This window comes from Myiozetetes cayanensis, unplaced genomic scaffold (assembly GCF_022539395.1).
Source record: "Myiozetetes cayanensis isolate MyiCay16 unplaced genomic scaffold, myiCay2020 scf22, whole genome shotgun sequence".
NCBI classification, from domain to species: domain Eukaryota; kingdom Metazoa; phylum Chordata; class Aves; order Passeriformes; family Tyrannidae; genus Myiozetetes; species Myiozetetes cayanensis.
In genome coordinates, this window is record NW_026087434.1 from 793,017 (window position 1) to 810,562 (window position 17,546).

Here is a 17,546-nt window from a genome sequence, read left to right on the forward strand (position 1 = left end):
CATTTTTTGGGCTCTGTTTTATTTCCTGCTCCCACACACGCAGCTTCCCCTGCTGCAGAAAGGCTTCTCGCTCTGAATGGAGACCGTCTGCTCTCCTGCAGGTACCTGATCAGCCCCTTGGAAGTGGCTGACCTGCACGTGATCAGTTACGAGGTTGAGAGAGACCTGATTCCTCTGATCCTGTCCAACTGCCAGTACAGCATGGAGAAGGGAGGGGAGACGTTGCAGGACTTTGACCTGGAGAAGATCCAGCAGCAAGTCATCAGCAAGTTCCTGCAGGGGAAGCCGCTCATCACGCTGACGGTGGGACGGGGCAGGGGCTGTGCTGCCTGGCTGTGTGGGAGCCCTGCAGCGGGTGCTGCTGCCAGGCACTCACTGTGCAGGGTGAGCGGTGTCTCCAGAGCTTCACATCCCTGGGTTTCTCTCCTCTGACAGGGAATCCCTACCCTCGTGTGCAGACACGATCGGAACTATGAGCAGCTGTTTGATGATGTCAGGAATAAGCTGGAGCAGGTGGGTTTCTGCACTGGGGGAAACAGGGCAAACATGAGACCCCTGACTTCCCAAGAACTCTTGGATTTTCTGTCCCTTGCCTTGTCCATCTGAAGGCTTGTCCACTGATCTCTCAGCATGCCTTGAATATGTACGGTCTGGACTTCTGTTGTCAGTCTGGGTTTACAAAGGAAAGGGAGACAGTTCAGCATTTCAGTTTCCTACACCTGGGGCTCTGTCCTCTTCCATGAGTTTAGCACCTTGAGCAGCAGTAAGGAATGGCTCTAAACTAATATTAGCTCTGACTTCATGGTTTTCAGAGTGCTCTGCCCAGTTCTGCGATGAACGTGATCAGTGGGGAGCTGCAGTCCTACAGTGATGTCTGTGATGCTCTGTCCCTCACTGAAATCACCCTGGGCTTCCTGGCCATGGCTGGGGAGAACGCTGAGATGCTGCTGACTGACTACATTGAACAAGTTCTGCAGATGGGGGACCAGACAAACCCTCACATTCTGCAGGTGAGTCCTGAGGGCAAAGCTCTGATTCTTACAGGGTAGAATTGCACTGGTTTAGGCTAAAGCCAGCCAGCAAAAGTTTAGCTTGAAAGGGTGATCGAATTCCCTCCCCACTGTATTCAACAGTGAGGGGGAAGCAATTTTCACTCCCTCTGCAACCAGTGTTTGCAAGGTGGGAGGACCTGACAGCTTATGATGCTCAGCAGGCTCGTGCAACCCTCCAGAAAGGTCAGGTGCAGGAGGTGCAGAAGGTCGGGCTCCTCTGCAGATCCAGGCTCTGACAGCAAGGAAGGAGAAGTATCAATGGAGTGTCAGCAGAATTAGTGCAATGCTAAAACTGAGCAAAGGGAGAACTTCAGATCTGAGTCATGTCCTGGTGACACTGGCCTGGTGCTGAGCAGGACTGAAACCATTCCTTCACCTCTCTAAACAGATGATGTGAAAGGTTTTACCTCCTGATGATGTGTGAAGAGAGGCCCTTCACTGGTAGGGCAAAGGCACTGGGTTGTGACCAGGACATGTGACAAAGCCCTAGCACTTTCCCACTCCCTTTCATGGTACCACACAGATGGATTATTGAAGGCAAAATGGGGAGGGGGGAGAGAGGGGCTTGTTGCAGGCAGGCTATAAAAGGGCTGGATGAACTCCCTGCTGAGCTGTGACCTGCCTGTGCAGAGCAGGCTGGGGACAGGCTCCCAAAGACACCTCTTACATCCATGTACGTGTTTTTGTTGCAGGCCCTCAGACGATGCCACCTCAAGCACAGCATAGCCCTGTGGCAGCTCCTCTCCACCCGCAAATCAGAGCAGCTGCTGCGCCTCAGAAGGGTATGGCACCCCCAGAACTGTCTGACCAGCTCTTCCTCTGCTCTCAAGGAACCTGCTCAAATGTCTGGTTGTCTTTTTTCCCCGCTGTGTTTTTAGGATCCTTTTGCAGATGTCAGTCGAGACTACAAAGCTGAGCTCAGTCCAGAGATTGCCAAGCTCCTCCACACCTTCCTCGTCCACTCGAGGCTGGAAACCTTCCTGCAGGAGCTCCATGAAATGATTGTCCTGAAGCTGAGACGTGCCCAAGCTGTGGATGAATTCAGACCCAGGTGGAGGTAGGAGTTACACAGCCCCAACCCAGCACAGTTATTAACTGAAGCTTCTCTGCCTCTGAGAATGCACACAATGGGAACAGTTCCCTTGGCAAATGCCTGTCCTGTGGGGACACAGACAACCAGCAACACCAGAAATATCCAGCTTAGTCCTGAGATACACTGCCCATTCTGGGCATATGTGACTTCCTTTCCTGTTAAACTGTGCATATTTAGTATTTTGGGTGGTGGGAATACACCAATATTACATGGCACTTGTGGTTTGCTCTAGCTATTAATAGAACTGTTCTGCTCTGTTTTCCAGCTTGAAGGAATCGCTCCTGCCTTACCTTGATGCCAAAGACTCTGAATTAGCTACAGAGCTGCAAGAGACATTCCCAGATGAGATTCTTCTCTCTCATGCAATTGCTACCTGGAAAGCAGCTGCTCGTTTCAAACGAGAGCGCAGGGAAAGTTAGGAACAGGTCCCTGCCAGGAGTGTCGGTGCCACAGCACCCAGGGGTGGTCATTTGGGAATGGTGGGGGGTTTGTTTTGGGTTTGTTGATTGCTTTTTGGGTTTGGGGTTGTTGTTTTTTACTAAAAACACGTGCTGTGGAGCTGCTTCCGTGCAGCAGGAGGATGGAACAGGACCAGCAGCTGTGTGTGTCGTGGACAACCCTAAAGTCACCTCAGGAAGATGAAGTATTTTTTTACAAACCACTGTGCCCTGGTGCTGGGAAAAGGGATTTATTTTTTCCATCTGCATTTCTTCTGACACTGAGGTGTCAGCAGGATGTAGAATTGGCTCCTTCTTCCAGTTCCCCCTTCCTGCCCCGGTATCTGCTGCCAGCACCTTCTCACTGCGCCAGGGTGGGGCTGGACCATGAAGGAGAAATGGAACCAGGAAGGAAGGGGCTCCTTCACTGCCTTAACCCGGTGGCCCTGTGCCTGCTGCTGCCTTGTCCCGGGGCTGGGCCCCCCTGCTCTTCCCCAATAAAGCTTGTTTAGTTCCTTCTTTGGCTCCTTCCCTCTCTCATTTGGCCCTGCGGTCCGCAGGGATGGGGAGTGCCACAAGTGGACCATCAGCTCCCTGGGGCTCATCCCCAGCATGGGCAGAGCCCCCTCAGCTGAGACCCCCCAGCAGAGCTGCCCCAGCCCTGGGAACAGCACAGGAGGGACCTGGAGCTGCTGCAGAGTCCAGAGGAGGCACCAAGAGGATCAGAGGATGGAGCAGCTCTGCTGGGAGGAAAGGGGAGAGAGTTGGGATTGTGCAGCCTGGAGAAGAGAAGCTTTGGGGTGACCTGACTGTGGCCTTCCAGGACCTGAAGGGAGACTACAAGAAAAGATGGAGAGACTATTGACAAGGGCCTGGAGTGCCAGGACAAGGGGGAAGGGCTTCAAAGCGGCAGAGGGCAGGGTTAGACGGGCTATATTGGGAAGGAATCCTTGGCTGTGAGGGGGGCAGGCCCTGGCACAGGTTGCTGTGTCTGCCCCATCCCTGGGAGTGTCCAAGGTCAGGCTGGACGGTGCCTGGAGCAGCCTGGGCTGGTGGGAGGTGTCCCTGCCCCTGGCAGGGGGGCGCTGGATGAGCTGTGAGTTCCCTCCCGCCCCGGAGCACTCCATGGCTCCAGCATCCCGGGCCGAGGCTGCGCCGCGCCCGGAACGGCCGCGCTCGGCCCCGCGTTCCGGGGGACACGGCGGGGAGGGACGGGGGCCCCGCGCCCGCCATGGCCGGCCCGGCAGAGCGGAGCCGCTGGGAACGGTACCGGGGAACGGGCACGGCGGGAACGGGGAACGGGGCACGGCGGGGCCGGGGCTGCACCGGGGACGGGGCACGGCGGGAACGGGCTGGAACGGGGAACGGTACCGGGGACAGGGGGCACGGCGGGAACGGGCTGCACCGGGGAACGGGGGCACGGCGGGAACGGGCTGCACCGGGGAACGGGGCACGGCCACCCCCGGGGAGAGCCCCGAGGCACCGCTGGCGGGGATGGGGAGTCCCGGGGAAGGGACCCCCTGTCAGTGCCACCCCCGGGGGTCCCTGCAGGGAGCAGGCCCGGCTGAAGGCCGGCGTGGTGGAGCAGGACACCGAGCCGTGGCAGAAAGACCCGAATTTCGCCGGGCTGGAGAGAGTGGGAGGTGTGGACTTATCCTACATCAAAGGAGACGACACCAGAGCCTGCGCCTCCCTGGTCGTGCTCAGCTACCCGGCCCTCGAGGTAACCCGGGTGAACCCCTCACTCCGGGGCTCTGTCCAGGTGTGCCAGGACACGAGGGGTTTTTAGGAGTTTATAGCAAGCTTTCACAAAGGCCATTCCCCGCAGGGCATCGCTCAGGTACCCCCTGTGACAGCCTTGAGCTGAAGGAGGGCAGGGATATTGGGAAGGAATTCCTCCCTGGGAGGGTGGGCAGGCCCTGGCACAGGTTGCCCAGAGAAGCTGTGGCTGCCCCTGGATCCCTGGGAGTGTCCAAGGCCAGGTTGGAGCACCCTGGGCTGGTGGAAGGTGTCCCTGCCCATGGCTGGGGGTGGAACTAGGAAGATGTGCTGCAAACAGCTCCTGATCACAAGAGGTTTGTAGGATGGCTCATAACTCACAAGGTGTCCAGAGACAGGTTTAGTGTCTGTTCAGGAGGGCTGGTACCTCCCAAAAGCTGTGATGAGATGCAGCCCCTGGTCAAATACAACACACCAACTGCTTTGGGGGTGTGTTGGACATAATCAGTGTCAGCCCCTTCCCAAATGAGCCAAAAGGGGCTGATGTCCCTCAGTGCCTGTGCACAGAGGGAAGTGTTTGTAGCACTCCAGTGCAGAGCCTCATGTGTGAGTTCCTTCTGGGAATCAGCTGATAACATGGGATGGGACTTAGAAAAGCCTTTCCAAATTCACCATGGTTCCTACATCACACAGTCATTTTATTTGAACTAATAAAGTTTTTTGGTCTCTTTCCCAGCTTATGTAAAAATTATCTTTAACTATAAAAGCCCTAACAAGCAGAGAAATAAAGTTTGATGTGGCTGCTGGGATTTTTATGAACTGAATTTCAGGTCCTGCTGCGATTCCTGCCTCGCCCTGCAGATCACTTTTTTGTCCTGCCTTACAGGGTTTGTTTTGTCCTGTCCCTGCCCAGGCCCCTTTGGCGCTGCCCTGGCAGGGTGAGGTTCCCTCTGTCTCTCAGGAGCTGCCCTGGTTGTGTTCAAGGGCTCTCTCAGTCAGAGCATGGTGTGTCCAGCCCTCTCCTGCCATCAGTCCCTTCCCAGTGACACAGTGGTACAGCCCTGAGCCCTTGGCTCTGCGGAGAGATCCAGCAGCAGGGATCTGAGGAGGGGACGTGAGCCAGAGGAGGAGCCTCTGGCACTCATCAGGCGTCCCCAGGGTCGCTGTCTGCTCCTGCTCCAGGTGCTGTACGAGGATTGCCGGATGGTGACCCTCACTGCCCCCTACGTGGCCGGATTCCTGGCCTTCCGAGAGGTCCCTTTCCTGGTGGAAGCTGTTCAGAGACTTCAGCAGGAGCAGCCCAGGCTCAGACCTCAGGTGTGCCGTGTTTCCTTGTCCCAGGCTGAGGTGTCCTGTGGGCACAGAGTCCTGCTGGAAGGTGTTCTGCCTCTGGAGACTGCACTGGATGCTCTCCACGGGTGTGTTGGAGCGTCCACTGTCCCTTCCTTAGGGAGCCAGTCACTGATTGCTCCTTGGAGTGCTCAGGAAGTAACATTTCTGCTTTGGCTTTTTCAGGTGCTTCTGGTAGATGGGAATGGGGTGCTCCATCACAGAGGTAGGCTGTTCCTGGATGGTCCTGCTGTCCTGGTCCCTGTGCTGCTGGTTGGGATTCCAGTTCCCCGGTGTCCTGTAGGTACAGTGGCTCGTTGTTGGCAGGATTTGGTGTGGCCTGTCACCTCGGAGTCCTGACGGATCTGCCGTGCGTTGGAGTGGCCAAGAACCTCCTGCAGGTGGATGGCTTGGTCAGGGACGAGCTGCACAGGGAGCAGGTTAGACCAGGCTGGGAATGTGTTTCTGCTTTTTAATATCCCAAGGGAATTGTCACAGCCACATACAAGTACCTCCTAACAACCTGACCTGGTGTGTGTTTACCCCTAGATCCGTTCCCTGCAGAGGTCAGGAGATACATTCCCACTGACAGGCACTTCAGGGAGAGTCCTGGGCATGGTAAGCATGTCACTGGGCCATGAGGATGTTGTTTCCACAGTGGGGCTATCTCAGTGATCCCAGTTCAGGAAGGCAGGTGTGAACAGGGACCAGTAAGAGCCCCTTCCTGAGAGCTCAGATGTTCGTAGAGAGTTGCCAGTTCCGGTGTTGGGTACAATCACGGCTGTGGCTGTGGCTGTGGCACCTGAGGTGCTCTGGCACCCCGGTGTGTGAACCCCAGTCAGGGAGAGGTGCCAATTCCCTGGCAGTTCACCAGGATGCAATATGGGAGCATCTGACTCAGAGGAGAACAGGAACAGGCAGATGTAAGAGACTTCCTGTGTCTGGTGTCAGTCTGCACTGGCACGTGTCCCTGCATCCCAGAGGAGCGTGAGGCGTTTGGGGAAGGGCCACGGGGGTCCAGAGGGACAAACAGTCCCTGTGAGGAGACACAGGGATGGAGAAGAGCTTCAGGAAGGCTGGGAATTGCAGACACAGAGGCACCACCCCACCCTCTGAGAGCAACTGCCTGGCTCGTGGTTCACCTGCCCCTCTGTGTGTTTTAAAGGAGCCTGTTGGGTGCCTGATGTCTCGTTTCTGAATGCCCAGGCGCTGCGGAGCTACCACAACAGCTCCAAGCCCCTGTACGTGTCGGTGGGGCACAGGGTGAGCCTGGACACGGCCGTGCGCCTCGTGGGGTCCTGCTGCAGGTACCGCGTCCCGGAGCCCATCCGGCAGGTACGGCAGCAGGGGCTGGGGGGGAGGCAGGGCAGTGTGGGGGGGTGTTTGCCAAGCCTGGGGTGTGCTGCAGAGCCTCCTCTGCTGCTGGCACCCCTCTGCTGGGCTGTTCTCCCAGCCCGTGCTGGTGTTCCCGTGGCCGTGCTTGTTCTCCTGACACAGTGCCCGGCAGCCCTCCCAGCCTGACTGATTTCCTGGTTCCTCTCTGCAGCCAGCTCCTGTGATGCTGATGTTAATCCACAGGAGCTGGGAATGCAGCTTTCCTGGGCACTTAGAGCCCAGCACAGCCCGCAGTGCTGCTCCTCTGGGCTTTTCCCCGCTGCCGCACTCTGGACGGAGCCACGGGCCCAGCCAGCAGGGGACAGCACTGGATCACTGTCACTGAGCCACAGCTGCCACCAGGGCTCAGCCTTGGCTGATTAAATTGCAGCAGAGCTTCAGGAAAGGCTCTGGAGAAGCATAAAGACTCCGGGACTTCTGGCCTGGCAAGTGCTTCCCTTCTCTTGGGGTCACTGCTGTCGGTGGCTCCGTAGCCCAAATCCACAAGTGCCCAGGGAGCAGGGCCTGCTCAGGTGTCCCTGTTCCTAATGCTGCCCTGGGACAGCCCGTTGGCATCGCTGGTGTGCTGTGCTGGTTGGGTGTTGGGGGTGTGGCCCCCCAGAGCAGCGCTGGGGTGACCCTGCTGAGGGCCCTGCAGTGTTCTCTGAACACCGGGTCTCTACTTATAAACCAGAGGAAAGTCTTACACCTTGGAGCAAAGCAAGCCTTGAGGTGTGCGTAGCAGAGCCAGGGTTTCTAATCTCATCCCCAGTACCTGCCAGACAGGAGGAGGCTGATGGAGCTCCTTATGTAATCTCCAGCCAGGGACAGATGCCTCTGCAGAGCTCCGAGCCAGCTCTGCAGCTCGGCATCTTCAAAGGGAAGGGAAAAGCACTCCCTTCGGAAACAAAAAGGTGTCTTGGAGCTTTTCATCACCCTCATTTCGCTTCCAGCTCTCTCTAGGATTTGCTAATGTTGGGAGAATCTTCCAGTTCTCTGTGACCTTTTTCTTAGAGTGATGGAGTGAGTTATTGTCACTTTTCCTACAGAGAGATGAAAAATCCAAAGGGGGTGTGTTTACTGTAGAGGGATGGCAGGAGATAAGGACACTTAAACCTTTCCATGGGACTCTGCAGTTCCTCTGTGTGGTGACTGTCACAGGTCTTGGCACAGGGCAGACCTGGAGGCCTCTTGAGCACCTGAAGCTGGAGTTAGGAAGTAGAAGGCTGCAGAGAATCCTGCCGTGGTTGGCTGACTTTGCCAGAACAAGCTTGCAGACCTGATGGGTGATGTGCTCCCGGCTTTCCCAGTGTTGTGAAAGTTCATCAGCTCCTGGTTTGTAAGTTCTGGCAGCCCTGGGAGTGAAATGCTCTCTGAGAGCTCAGCTGCCCACACCTCCTGAGGCTGTGGTTGTGGTTTGTGTGAGGGCAGTGCTGTGCAGCTGCTGTGGGAACTCAGATCTGCTTTCCCAGAGGCAGGCTGGCCAGTCCACGTAGGGGGTGTGGTGCTTCCCGGGAATGCAGCACTATCCAGGCAGGAATCAGAACGGCTCTATTTGCATTCAGCCCACAGTGTGGTTGTGCTGCCAAGGAACTGGCTGTGCTGCAGGTGAGCAAAGTGATCTCTCAGAGGAACCAGAGGGAATTCATTGTCACCTACAATCAGTATTTACATCCCACTTAGTCCTTACTCCACGTGCCAGCGCCAGGCCCATCTGGGAGAAATGTGCTTGCATGGGGTGATCTCTGCCCAGCCAGCTTGTGAGGTTCTGCACAGAGCTGCACAGGTCATTCAGAGCTCCCAGGCAGGAACTGGGGTAGGCAGGAGCTGTCATCCCACAAAAGTAAGCACAACACTCAGTCTGAGTGGCCCTGAACGATACCAGGCCCTGCTGAGAGAACTGCCCTTGCCTCCTCCTGGCTGAGGCCAGAACCCTTCTCCAGTGCTCCCCCTCACTCTGGGACTGGAGTGCTGGGATCCCTGTGCACAGCAGGGAGACAGAAGCTGTTCCCACTCTCCAGCTGACAGGGACTGCACTGGGACCCTGCTCTGCTCTCACTGGTTCAGGTTCCTGGTTGGCTGCTCACCAAGCAGCCGCTCACTTGGTGATCCTTCAGCTCCTGCTGGCCTCGTGCCCAGCTGGTTCCTGCTGGCTCAGGAAGGGGCTGATGGGACAGCCTGGTGTTGCTTCAGCCCACCAGGAAAGACAGAAGGAGGCCTGCAGGTCACTTCCTGTGAAATATCAAACCTGTGCCCTCGGGAGAAGTGAGAGACGAGCCATCAGCCCCCTGCTCTGAGACGGGATGTCAGTCTCTGGCATCCTGAGGCTCCAACTCCCTTCGGGTGTACCCCCTGCGATCTTGCTGTGTGCACAGGGATCACCATTGCCCCTCAGAAAACAGGCAAAGCAGCAATTCCAAAGCCAGCATTGTCCCCTCTGAAAATAGCCCAAATCTGTGAGGATTATTACAGGACAGTGATCCATCTTATTGATTAGCCCTGTGGTTAATCACCGGGATGAGCTGACTCCGGCACTGCACTAGGAGTGAGCACTGGCTGGGAACTGCCACCTAATCAAGCATCAGCTGATGTTCTCAGCAGAACGTGGCTGGGGTTTTTCTTCCCTAGAAAAATAGTTGGTAGCTGTGCCTCCTGCTCCTTGGTGTCCCCGTAGGGAGTATCGAGCAGCCTCCTTCCCTGGTTATAAAATACATCACGTAATCGCTTATCCTGAAGAGTGATCAAAGTTATTTGTCAGTTCAGTTATGAAACTGTCCAATTATAGAGAGAAGGGAAAAAAAAAAAATCTCCCAAACAAACCACCCTTTACGTAACTCATTCTCAGCTGGCAGGATGGCTCTGCAGTTGTGGAGCAGGTTCCAGCAGCAGCAGGAACAGCCTCCACTGAGGGCTCTGGGGGTGAGGGGTGTGGGGGCTGCTTGGAGTGCAAGAGAGGCTCCTCAGGGGCAGCACAGTGGTGAGAGCAGCAAATGCTTCAAGGACAGCCACCAGGGATGTGTTAACCCACTTTCTGAGCATTATCTCTATGCTGTGAAGCTTTTCCAGCTGGGAAGGTCACATCCTGCTTTTTAAGTGGGGAGAGGCACTCTGCCTTTAAGGTGGGGCACGGCAGCTGCTCTGGAATGTCACACTGTGTTTGGGAAAGAAGTTTCTGAAAAAGAAAAAAATCCTTGAGGGACTGTAAAAATCACCTGCCGGTTCTCAAAGTTGTCCAAGAGCCTGGGGCGTGCTTGTGATGGCATTGGAGAGTCCTGCTGGTGTGGTGCAGCGCCAGGGGGGCTGAGCAGCACCACCTCAGGGGCACAAGAGCACCCAGTGAGTGCCAAGCAGCACTTTCTTACAGCTCTGGGGATGTGTCGGTGCTCTCCTTGCCCCAGGCTGTCCTGCCTCGCTGGAACACAACCATGAGTGTTCCTGGGCACGCTGGGGTGACAGGGGGAGGCACCAGCCAGGCTGGTCAGGCCATTCCCACCCGTTCTCCTCCTCAATTCCAGGCTGACATCAGGTCGAGGGAGTACATTCGGAAGCAGCTGTGCCCACCCCTGGAGGTCAGACCTGCCGGCCCAGAGAGGTGGGTGTGTGGGCAGCCCAGCAGGTGCCTCTCCAAAGGGGATCTGCTCCTGGAATGAGCTGCAGTAATGGCATTAAAGGGCCAGGGGGGGTAACAAGGTGAGCTCAAGTGCCATGTGCTGCCTCCAGAAAGGGTGATTTCTGGTCAGTGTGGCCGTGCTGCTTCACACGTTCCTCCCTCCCAGCGCCGTGTCCTGAGCTGGGCAAGGTCAGTGGGGATTTGGTCTTTTTTTGGCACCGGTGATAAGCAGAGCACTAACGCCTACAGGTGTGACATGAGGCTGGACAGAAATACCTGCAGGGAACTGGTTTTGGCCCCTGGATCTTGGGGGAGGGTCACACTCCTTCACTCTTGCATAACATGGGCCAGTGGGTGCTCAGTTTATTGGTGTAAACCTGTGGCAAACCCTTGGAGGTGCAGGAGCTCCTGGAGTTGTGGCTATCCTGCCTCTTCAGCAAAGTTCACAGGAGTGTGGTTGGGTTCCCTCAGACCCTCAGCAGGACCAGGCTGGACAGGTTGTTGATGGCCCTGCCCCAGGAGCTGCTCAGGGCTGAGCCGGGTGTGTCAGGGCTCCAAGAGTCCTCAGGGACCAGAAGGAGTGAAGGGGGCTGATGGTGGCAGTGGGGGATGAACACTGGGTGAGACAGCTCTTACAGATTCCTTGGGACACCTGGGTGGTACAACTCACTGTGCTCTGCTCAGCTCCTTGATTCTTGAAGTCATGCATGCAGGAGCAGGAGGAGGGGCATGGCCTGGCTAGTGAGTGCCAGGCTGGATGTCCCCTGGTTGTGCCAGAGTTCGTCTCTAACCCCTGCCTGCCAGGGCAGTGCTGGAGCTCAGCTGGGCTGGAGGTTGTGCACCAGAACCCCCAGACTCGTTCCATTTGTGACCCTGTGTCTCACACCTTGTGTCTGAGCCCTTCTTCACCAAGTGACTGTTGTTTGGTCTTGTTGCTTTCTACTTTTATTTGTCTGTGACCCTTCCTTGTTCTTTTTCCCAGCAGCAAGAAGGAGGCTGAACTGGAGGATTATTCTGATGCCTGAAGAACCTGCAGGGCTCCTCTTCACTTGATCCTCTCCCTCGAGGCTGAGTTCTGTTGAGTGCAGGAGCCTGGTGCCATCCTGGGGGGCAGAGCCGTGCCAGGCCGTGTCCCTCGGGACAGTGACAACCTCTGTGCATGTCCTGGCAGACTGGCAGAGCAGCTGCTGCTCAAGGATAATCCTTACAGTGGTTTCTCAGGGTTTGTTTTTCCTCAGGGGAAAGGAGAATTTCCCATCAGGGATGGGGAGGGAGGGAGGTCCTTCCTGATACATCAGTCAGGGTGGCCAGATCCCAGGCTGGAGTTTTTGCCATGAGTGGACTGGGAACTCTGGCGCCAGGCTGGAAGAAGCTCCCTGTGCCCGGACCTTGGCCCAGCACCAGCTCAGCTGTTTGTGGAGCTTCTGTGCCCAAATCAGTCCGTGACCCTCATCCAGTCTGCAGGGCCAAAGCTTCTCCTCCCAAGCTTGGAGTCCTGGCTGGTTTGACAGGTGGTTCCTGACTGCTCCCAAAGAGCAGCAGGAGCAGAACATGAGCTGTGGGAGTTCTTGACATGGCTGTGTAAGATTCCAGGCTAAGGAGGAAGAAGGATGCTTTCCTGGGACTGGGGAAGGGTGCTCAGGTCGGGGCTGTCTTAACCTCAATAAATTTCTTGTACAACTCTTGTTCTTTTCTCGATCTTGGAGCTGCTTTGGGTGGGGAGGACAAAATCCAGCCCATTCTGCCTATCTGCTGGGTTGGGGTCTGGGCTGGTTCCTTCTGCACTTCCTCCTGAAACCTGGGCTGGAAAAGGGATGAAGCAAAAAACCCAGCACCCCCAGGGCCCATCTGGGGAACTTTGGGGCCCATCTGAGCAAGTGGTGAAGGGAGGGACAGGCACTGGCAGGGCACTTCCCAAAAAACCTTCAGTGATGTGTTTTGAAAGCCGAAGCTGCAGCTGCTGCAGCTCCCCGGCCTGCGAAGGAGCCGCCATCTCCTGGGAAGCCTCTGAGCTGTTTCACAGCAGAGTTTGTACGTGGGTGGAGAGACTGGGAAGGGAAAACCGTCTCAGTGGAAGCTGCTCCTTTGATCCCAGGGATGTGTGGGGGCTGCTGGCCCAGTGTCCCTGCAGAACACTCAGTCTGGTTTAGCAAGGCAGGTCTGGCTGTGCACAGCTCTGGGCACCCCACACCCCAACCACCTGTGCGGGGCTGTCGACCTGGGAGTTCTTGCTGGGAGGAACTGGTCTGGCACCTGTCCTGGCTCTTCCCAGGGGCCACAGCACTGCTGTCAGTTCATCCATTCCTTGTTCCAACCACACAAAAACAGCAACTTCACCAGCCATGGGGACAGCCTCCTAGAGCCTGTCACAGATTTGGGCACAGGTGACACACTGTGGGCAGGGACAGCTGTTGCCCACCTCTCTTGGGCAGAACACCAGGGAACTCCATCTGGAATTGCTCAGTCCTGTGCTGGGGGCCACAGGACCAGCTCAGGCTTGTCCCAGTTCTGGCTCACACCACTCCCACTGCAGATCGATCCCAGCTGTGCTCAAGCCCCTTGTTTGGCTCAGCTGTGCCAGGGGTCTGTGGGGCAGCTCTGGGAGGGCTCTGCTGGAATAGAGGTTCCCTCAGCACATGGGACTGTGGCTCCCCCTGACCTGGTTGTGCAGCTGAGTGGGTGAGTGCCTGTGTTTTTATTATCTCTTGGTCTACTGGTGATTTTTTTGTGTTTCTGGCTGGTATTTGGCTATGAGAAATTTGGGGAGTGCTGGTTGGGGGAGGTTCTGCAGCCAAAGCTGACTTGGGTGGAAGCTCAAGGAGTTGGTCTGAGTTTGTCAATAGGAATATGAGGCTGTGGCTGTTTGGGGTCTGTTGCTGGGAGTTCCCTCTTCCCACTGGGACCTGGGTGTTTTTATACATGTGGGGTCCATGTGCTCACCCTGTGAGGGATCCAGGGCTGGGGATGCAGCTGTCCTTGGCTGGCCCAGCAGGGAGTGAGGAAAGAAGCTCAAGTTAAAAAAAAACAGGCATCAAAAACCCAATCACATGGCTCTGCATCACTGCCCTGACTTCCCTCTGCGAGAGTCTCTGAACTCTTCTCATTCCAAGTACAGGTAAACTCGGATGACTCTGGATTAAAGTCACCTGGCTGGGGTTTAGGTGGAGGATGGTGCTGCTGGGTCAGTGGCACCTGGCAGCCCCTGTGCAGTCCTGTTGGAGCTGGGGCTCTGGTCCCCTGGGTTTGGGGCGTGCCTGTGCCATGGGATGCTCTCCCAGCTGCCCAAACCCAGGGTGGTGAAAGGAAAGGACTAATCTCTGTGTTTGGTGTCTGCTTGTGGCTCTTTGGACACAATAAGGGATTAACTTGGTCTTTATCTAATTGGCTTATAACCCTGGGAAGGGAAAATCGCTTTGTAATGCATGAAACCTCTTAATGGAAACTCAGAGAGTGGAGCTTGAGTGTCCTTCGAAGTAAACTCGTACAGGTCTCGTCCTTTTATTTAACTCTGATTGCTGGAAATTGGCTGTTCTGGGTGTTAAATTGTTGGGAACCAGAGGAAAGCACTTATTACTGACTGTAAAGCCTTTTGTTGTCACCAGGGGGGCTTTCCTCTTCACTATTTCTACCTGTGACTGTTCAGGAGTCTCTGCAGGAGTCCTAGGGCTTGGTCACCCCTCGGTGCTGCTGGGGAACAGGGTGTGGGTCTGGAGCAGTGCTGGGATCAGGGTGTGGCTGTGATGGCTCTGGCCCAGTCAGATGATGAATGCTTTGTTCTGCTCCAGATCTGCTTCCTCTGGTTTTCGTGGACAGCCAGAGGTAGGAAGGAGGATCCCCACATGTGCACTGTGTGTCTGGGGTCCTGGAGAAGGGAGAGAAGATACTTTAGGATGAAAATCTGTTCGCTGAGTTTCGAGGGAGTCTGGATGAGCAGCTCTGTCACAGGTGTCTGAGGCTGGGTGGGATGAATTCCCACCTCCGTGTCTGGAGCCTGTGGCAGTGTAGGTGCTGCCTGTGCAGTTTGTACTGCACGGAGGGAGCTCTGGTGACTCAGGGTTTGTATTTCAGGACACTCATTCTGAGGATGGGGGAAGTGACTTACTGGGATTCCCCCCCTCCCCGCCTCCAATTCTCATTCCTCTCCCCCTTTGGATTGGTTGGGTGGATTTAGGAGGGGCTGTTTCTCTCATGATTGCCCAGACCCTGGTCCAGCTGCAGACTGGCAGCACCGAGCCATGGTCTGGCAGCTGAACCCCCTCCCTTCCCACGTTCCCAGCGCGTTCGGTGTTTGGGCTGGCTGGGGCAGCTGTGTCCCCTTGGCTCTCAGAGCAGGGAGGCTGTTCCTCAGCTCTGAGCCTCCATCTCTGGCTGCAAACAGGCATTTTTCATGCTGGTTCCCTCTGTGGCAGCTGAGCCTTGTCGGGGGTCCAGAGGCCTCTTGGATGCCATGGCCGGTGCCCATGGCCAGTGCCCGGGCGTGCAGAGGGAGCTGGGGCAGCATCATGGCTCCCTTGCAGGTTTTTTTTGTCCCTTTGTCCCTTTTTTTGGATTTTCCCGTCCTTTTGTCCTATAAATAGTTCTCCACCCGACTGCCCTTCCCGTTGTTGGTCTGGGTTGGTCCTCTGGTCCTGCTGCAGACACCTCTCACCAGAGCCCTCCCAGCCCCATGGCTTTATTTTAAGGCCCCATTAATTAAAAGCGAACGAGTGGAATTTCTCTTGACAACCAAATTAATAGCAAATGAGATAATTATGAGCTGTGTCATTAGGGTGATGGAGCAGCTTGTACAGGGCTCAGCCTGAGCAAGGTGGCAGATCTGTGGGGCACACAGATCTCTCCTACTGGGGGGACGGGGCTGGGGCCGTGTCCCCTGCTGAGGGTGGAGGGAGGGCAGGGGGCAGGGGTGTGGGAGCTCTCGGACAGGTCAGCAAGGACCCACTTCTTTGTGGCAGCTTTTCCTCTGTACCCACGGTCACCGTGTCCCCCTGCACGGAGGGGACCTGGCTGGCAGCGCTGCGGCCTCGGGGGGCACAGGTGAAGCCTTGCCCAGGCAGAGAGACCCAGGGAGGGTTCTGGGAGCACCAGGAGCCCCGTGCCCAGGGGGGTCCTGCTGAACATGCCCACCTGCCGTGGGTGGCTCTGCCAGGGGCACCTCCTGGCCCCTGTTTTGTCTGGAGCCGTTTCTCTGTGTGGGAACAGCTCCGGATCGTGCACTGAGGATGAGGAGGAGCTGATCAGCCAGGCCAGGGAGGGAGGGAGAGCTGCCTGCGGGGAGGAAAGGGAGGAGAGGTGGTGCCAGGGGCTGGCTCTGCTCCTGTGCCATCGCTTGACAGAGAAATGTCCGGCATCTTCCCGAGGAGCATCATCGCCTGTTAATAAAACACCCAGTAGATTCTTAGGAGAGTGCTCAGGGTGTGTGATAAATCTGGAGGCTTTGTAACTTGCTGGAATGATGATGGGCAGCACTGTGATTAAAGGCTCTGATTAACACACAAACCTTGTTTGTAATGAGTGGGATTGGGAGGGTTTGGGAAATCCAGCTGGCATATAATGAGGTTACTCCAACAAATTGCTCAGATATCAATTACTCTGCTAGGTAAATGTCACCTACTTCCTCTTTGTTTGCAGTAAACCGGGATCCAATTAATTTGATGTGGTTATTGCTCCTTCCTGACACCGCTGTGGCCCCAGGGTGGGTGCTGGGGCAAGGCAGGAGCCAGGCCCCCTGATCACCGAGACCACCGATGCTGGGCCAGGGCTGGGGCTCCCCTGCCGGCTCCGGATGCTTCCACAGAGCTCATGAATATTAATGGCATTAACATATGGGATCCAGGGAGGGAGCAGAAAGCGTTGCCAATTGTGGAGCAGCCCATCCCAAATCCAACCCTGGCGTATGAAGCCCCTGCCTGTCCCTGGGCATGGGGAGGATTTGGAGGGGCTGGAAGGGAAAGGCTGGTGTGAGCTGGGGGTGGGTGCTGTCACTCTGGCTCTGTGGGCGTTCAAGGCCCTGCTCACCTTTCCAGAGGGAATAAATCAGCACAGCTTTGTCCCCGTGGGGTTTTCCCCGCCCCATCAGGTGCTGGGTGAGAGGACTGAGGGGTGTGTGTGGGTGTTTGGGGGGCTGCTGCCATCGCCCAGCTTCCACTGACTCAGCAGCATGATGGAGCTCTGCCTCTCTCCTCATCCCTTCTGGCAGGAGGGGATTTATGGGGTGATCCAGACCTTTCCATCCCTCCTTCCCTCCCTGCCAGCCAGGCCGGGGGCGGCCGCTGGTGTGGGGCTGCCCTGTGGCATCTCCCACTTGCACCAGAGCCTCGGCAGGATGAGGAGTGTTCAAATCTGCTGCAGGCTATTGCTGACCTGATTTCCAGCAGCGCTGTGGAGCTTGGCATCTGTTGCTGACAGGGAGGGAAGTGGGGGCGTGGGGACCCCCAGATGTGCTGCCCCGGCACCCCCGGCCCTGGAAGGTGCGGGGAACCTTGGGGGGCCAGGGCAGCACAGGGTGGGCTTTGACCCTGCTTTTACCCCCCACCCTTGTGTACCCCCTCCTGTGCCCACCCTGCTCCTCAACTGCTAATTAATCAGCATAATTAGCAAGATGCTGCATCTATTTTTAATCAGCTTTGGAAGACAGAGTCTTCCTTCTGCTCCACAGGCTCTCCCAGGGCGGAACGGGGCTTAGTCGAGGACCCTCTGGTGGGAAGTAAATTGTTATTCCCCTCTGCGCCCCTGGGATGGGAGTGGGATCCCTCATGGGATCCCCGGCCGGAGGATCATCCCCCCAGAACTCCTTGGTGGAGTCTGAGATCCCAGCCTCTGCATAATCCATCCGGGATGAATGGGAAGGAGGGAGGAAGCAGCTGTCAGGGTGGCGTTAGCTGGGAAAGTCGCAGGAGGAGGAGCCCGGGAAAAGGCTGTGAAAATATTCTGGG

General features: G+C 56.5%; 2 protein-coding genes across 18 annotated transcripts in view; both read left to right on the top strand.

Moving 5' to 3' along the window:
* RNF213 (ring finger protein 213) overlaps positions 1-3,106 on the top strand; it is a 46,908-nt gene extending 43,802 nt beyond the window's left edge. Inside the window, 6 exon segments of the mRNA XM_050319341.1 lie at positions 102-303; positions 436-513; positions 813-1,010; positions 1,745-1,834; positions 1,931-2,109; positions 2,411-3,106. Coding sequence (XP_050175298.1) covers positions 102-303; positions 436-513; positions 813-1,010; positions 1,745-1,834; positions 1,931-2,109; positions 2,411-2,564 — 901 coding nt within the window. The 3' untranslated portion in view covers positions 2,565-3,106.
* A 407-nt stretch (positions 3,107-3,513) lies between these two features.
* On the top strand, positions 3,514-12,299 carry ENDOV (endonuclease V). Of its 17 annotated transcripts, none has more exons than XM_050319294.1 (9): positions 3,707-3,848; positions 4,134-4,344; positions 5,484-5,618; positions 5,817-5,856; positions 5,958-6,070; positions 6,180-6,248; positions 6,796-6,965; positions 10,520-10,596; positions 11,597-12,299. In XM_050319294.1, the coding sequence occupies exons 1-9, from the start codon at positions 3,708-3,710 to the stop codon at positions 11,637-11,639; spliced, it is 999 nt and encodes a 332-aa protein (XP_050175251.1). In that variant the 5' UTR covers position 3,707; the 3' UTR covers positions 11,640-12,299. The 17 variants fall into 17 exon arrangements, 16 of the variants coding, with proteins under 16 accessions (XP_050175261.1, XP_050175251.1, XP_050175259.1 ...); XM_050319302.1 differs by having other exon boundaries at positions 4,134-4,305; positions 6,837-6,965; XM_050319303.1 differs by having other exon boundaries at positions 4,134-4,305; positions 6,837-6,965; positions 11,600-12,299.
* Positions 12,300-17,546: the final 5,247 nt, after the last annotated feature.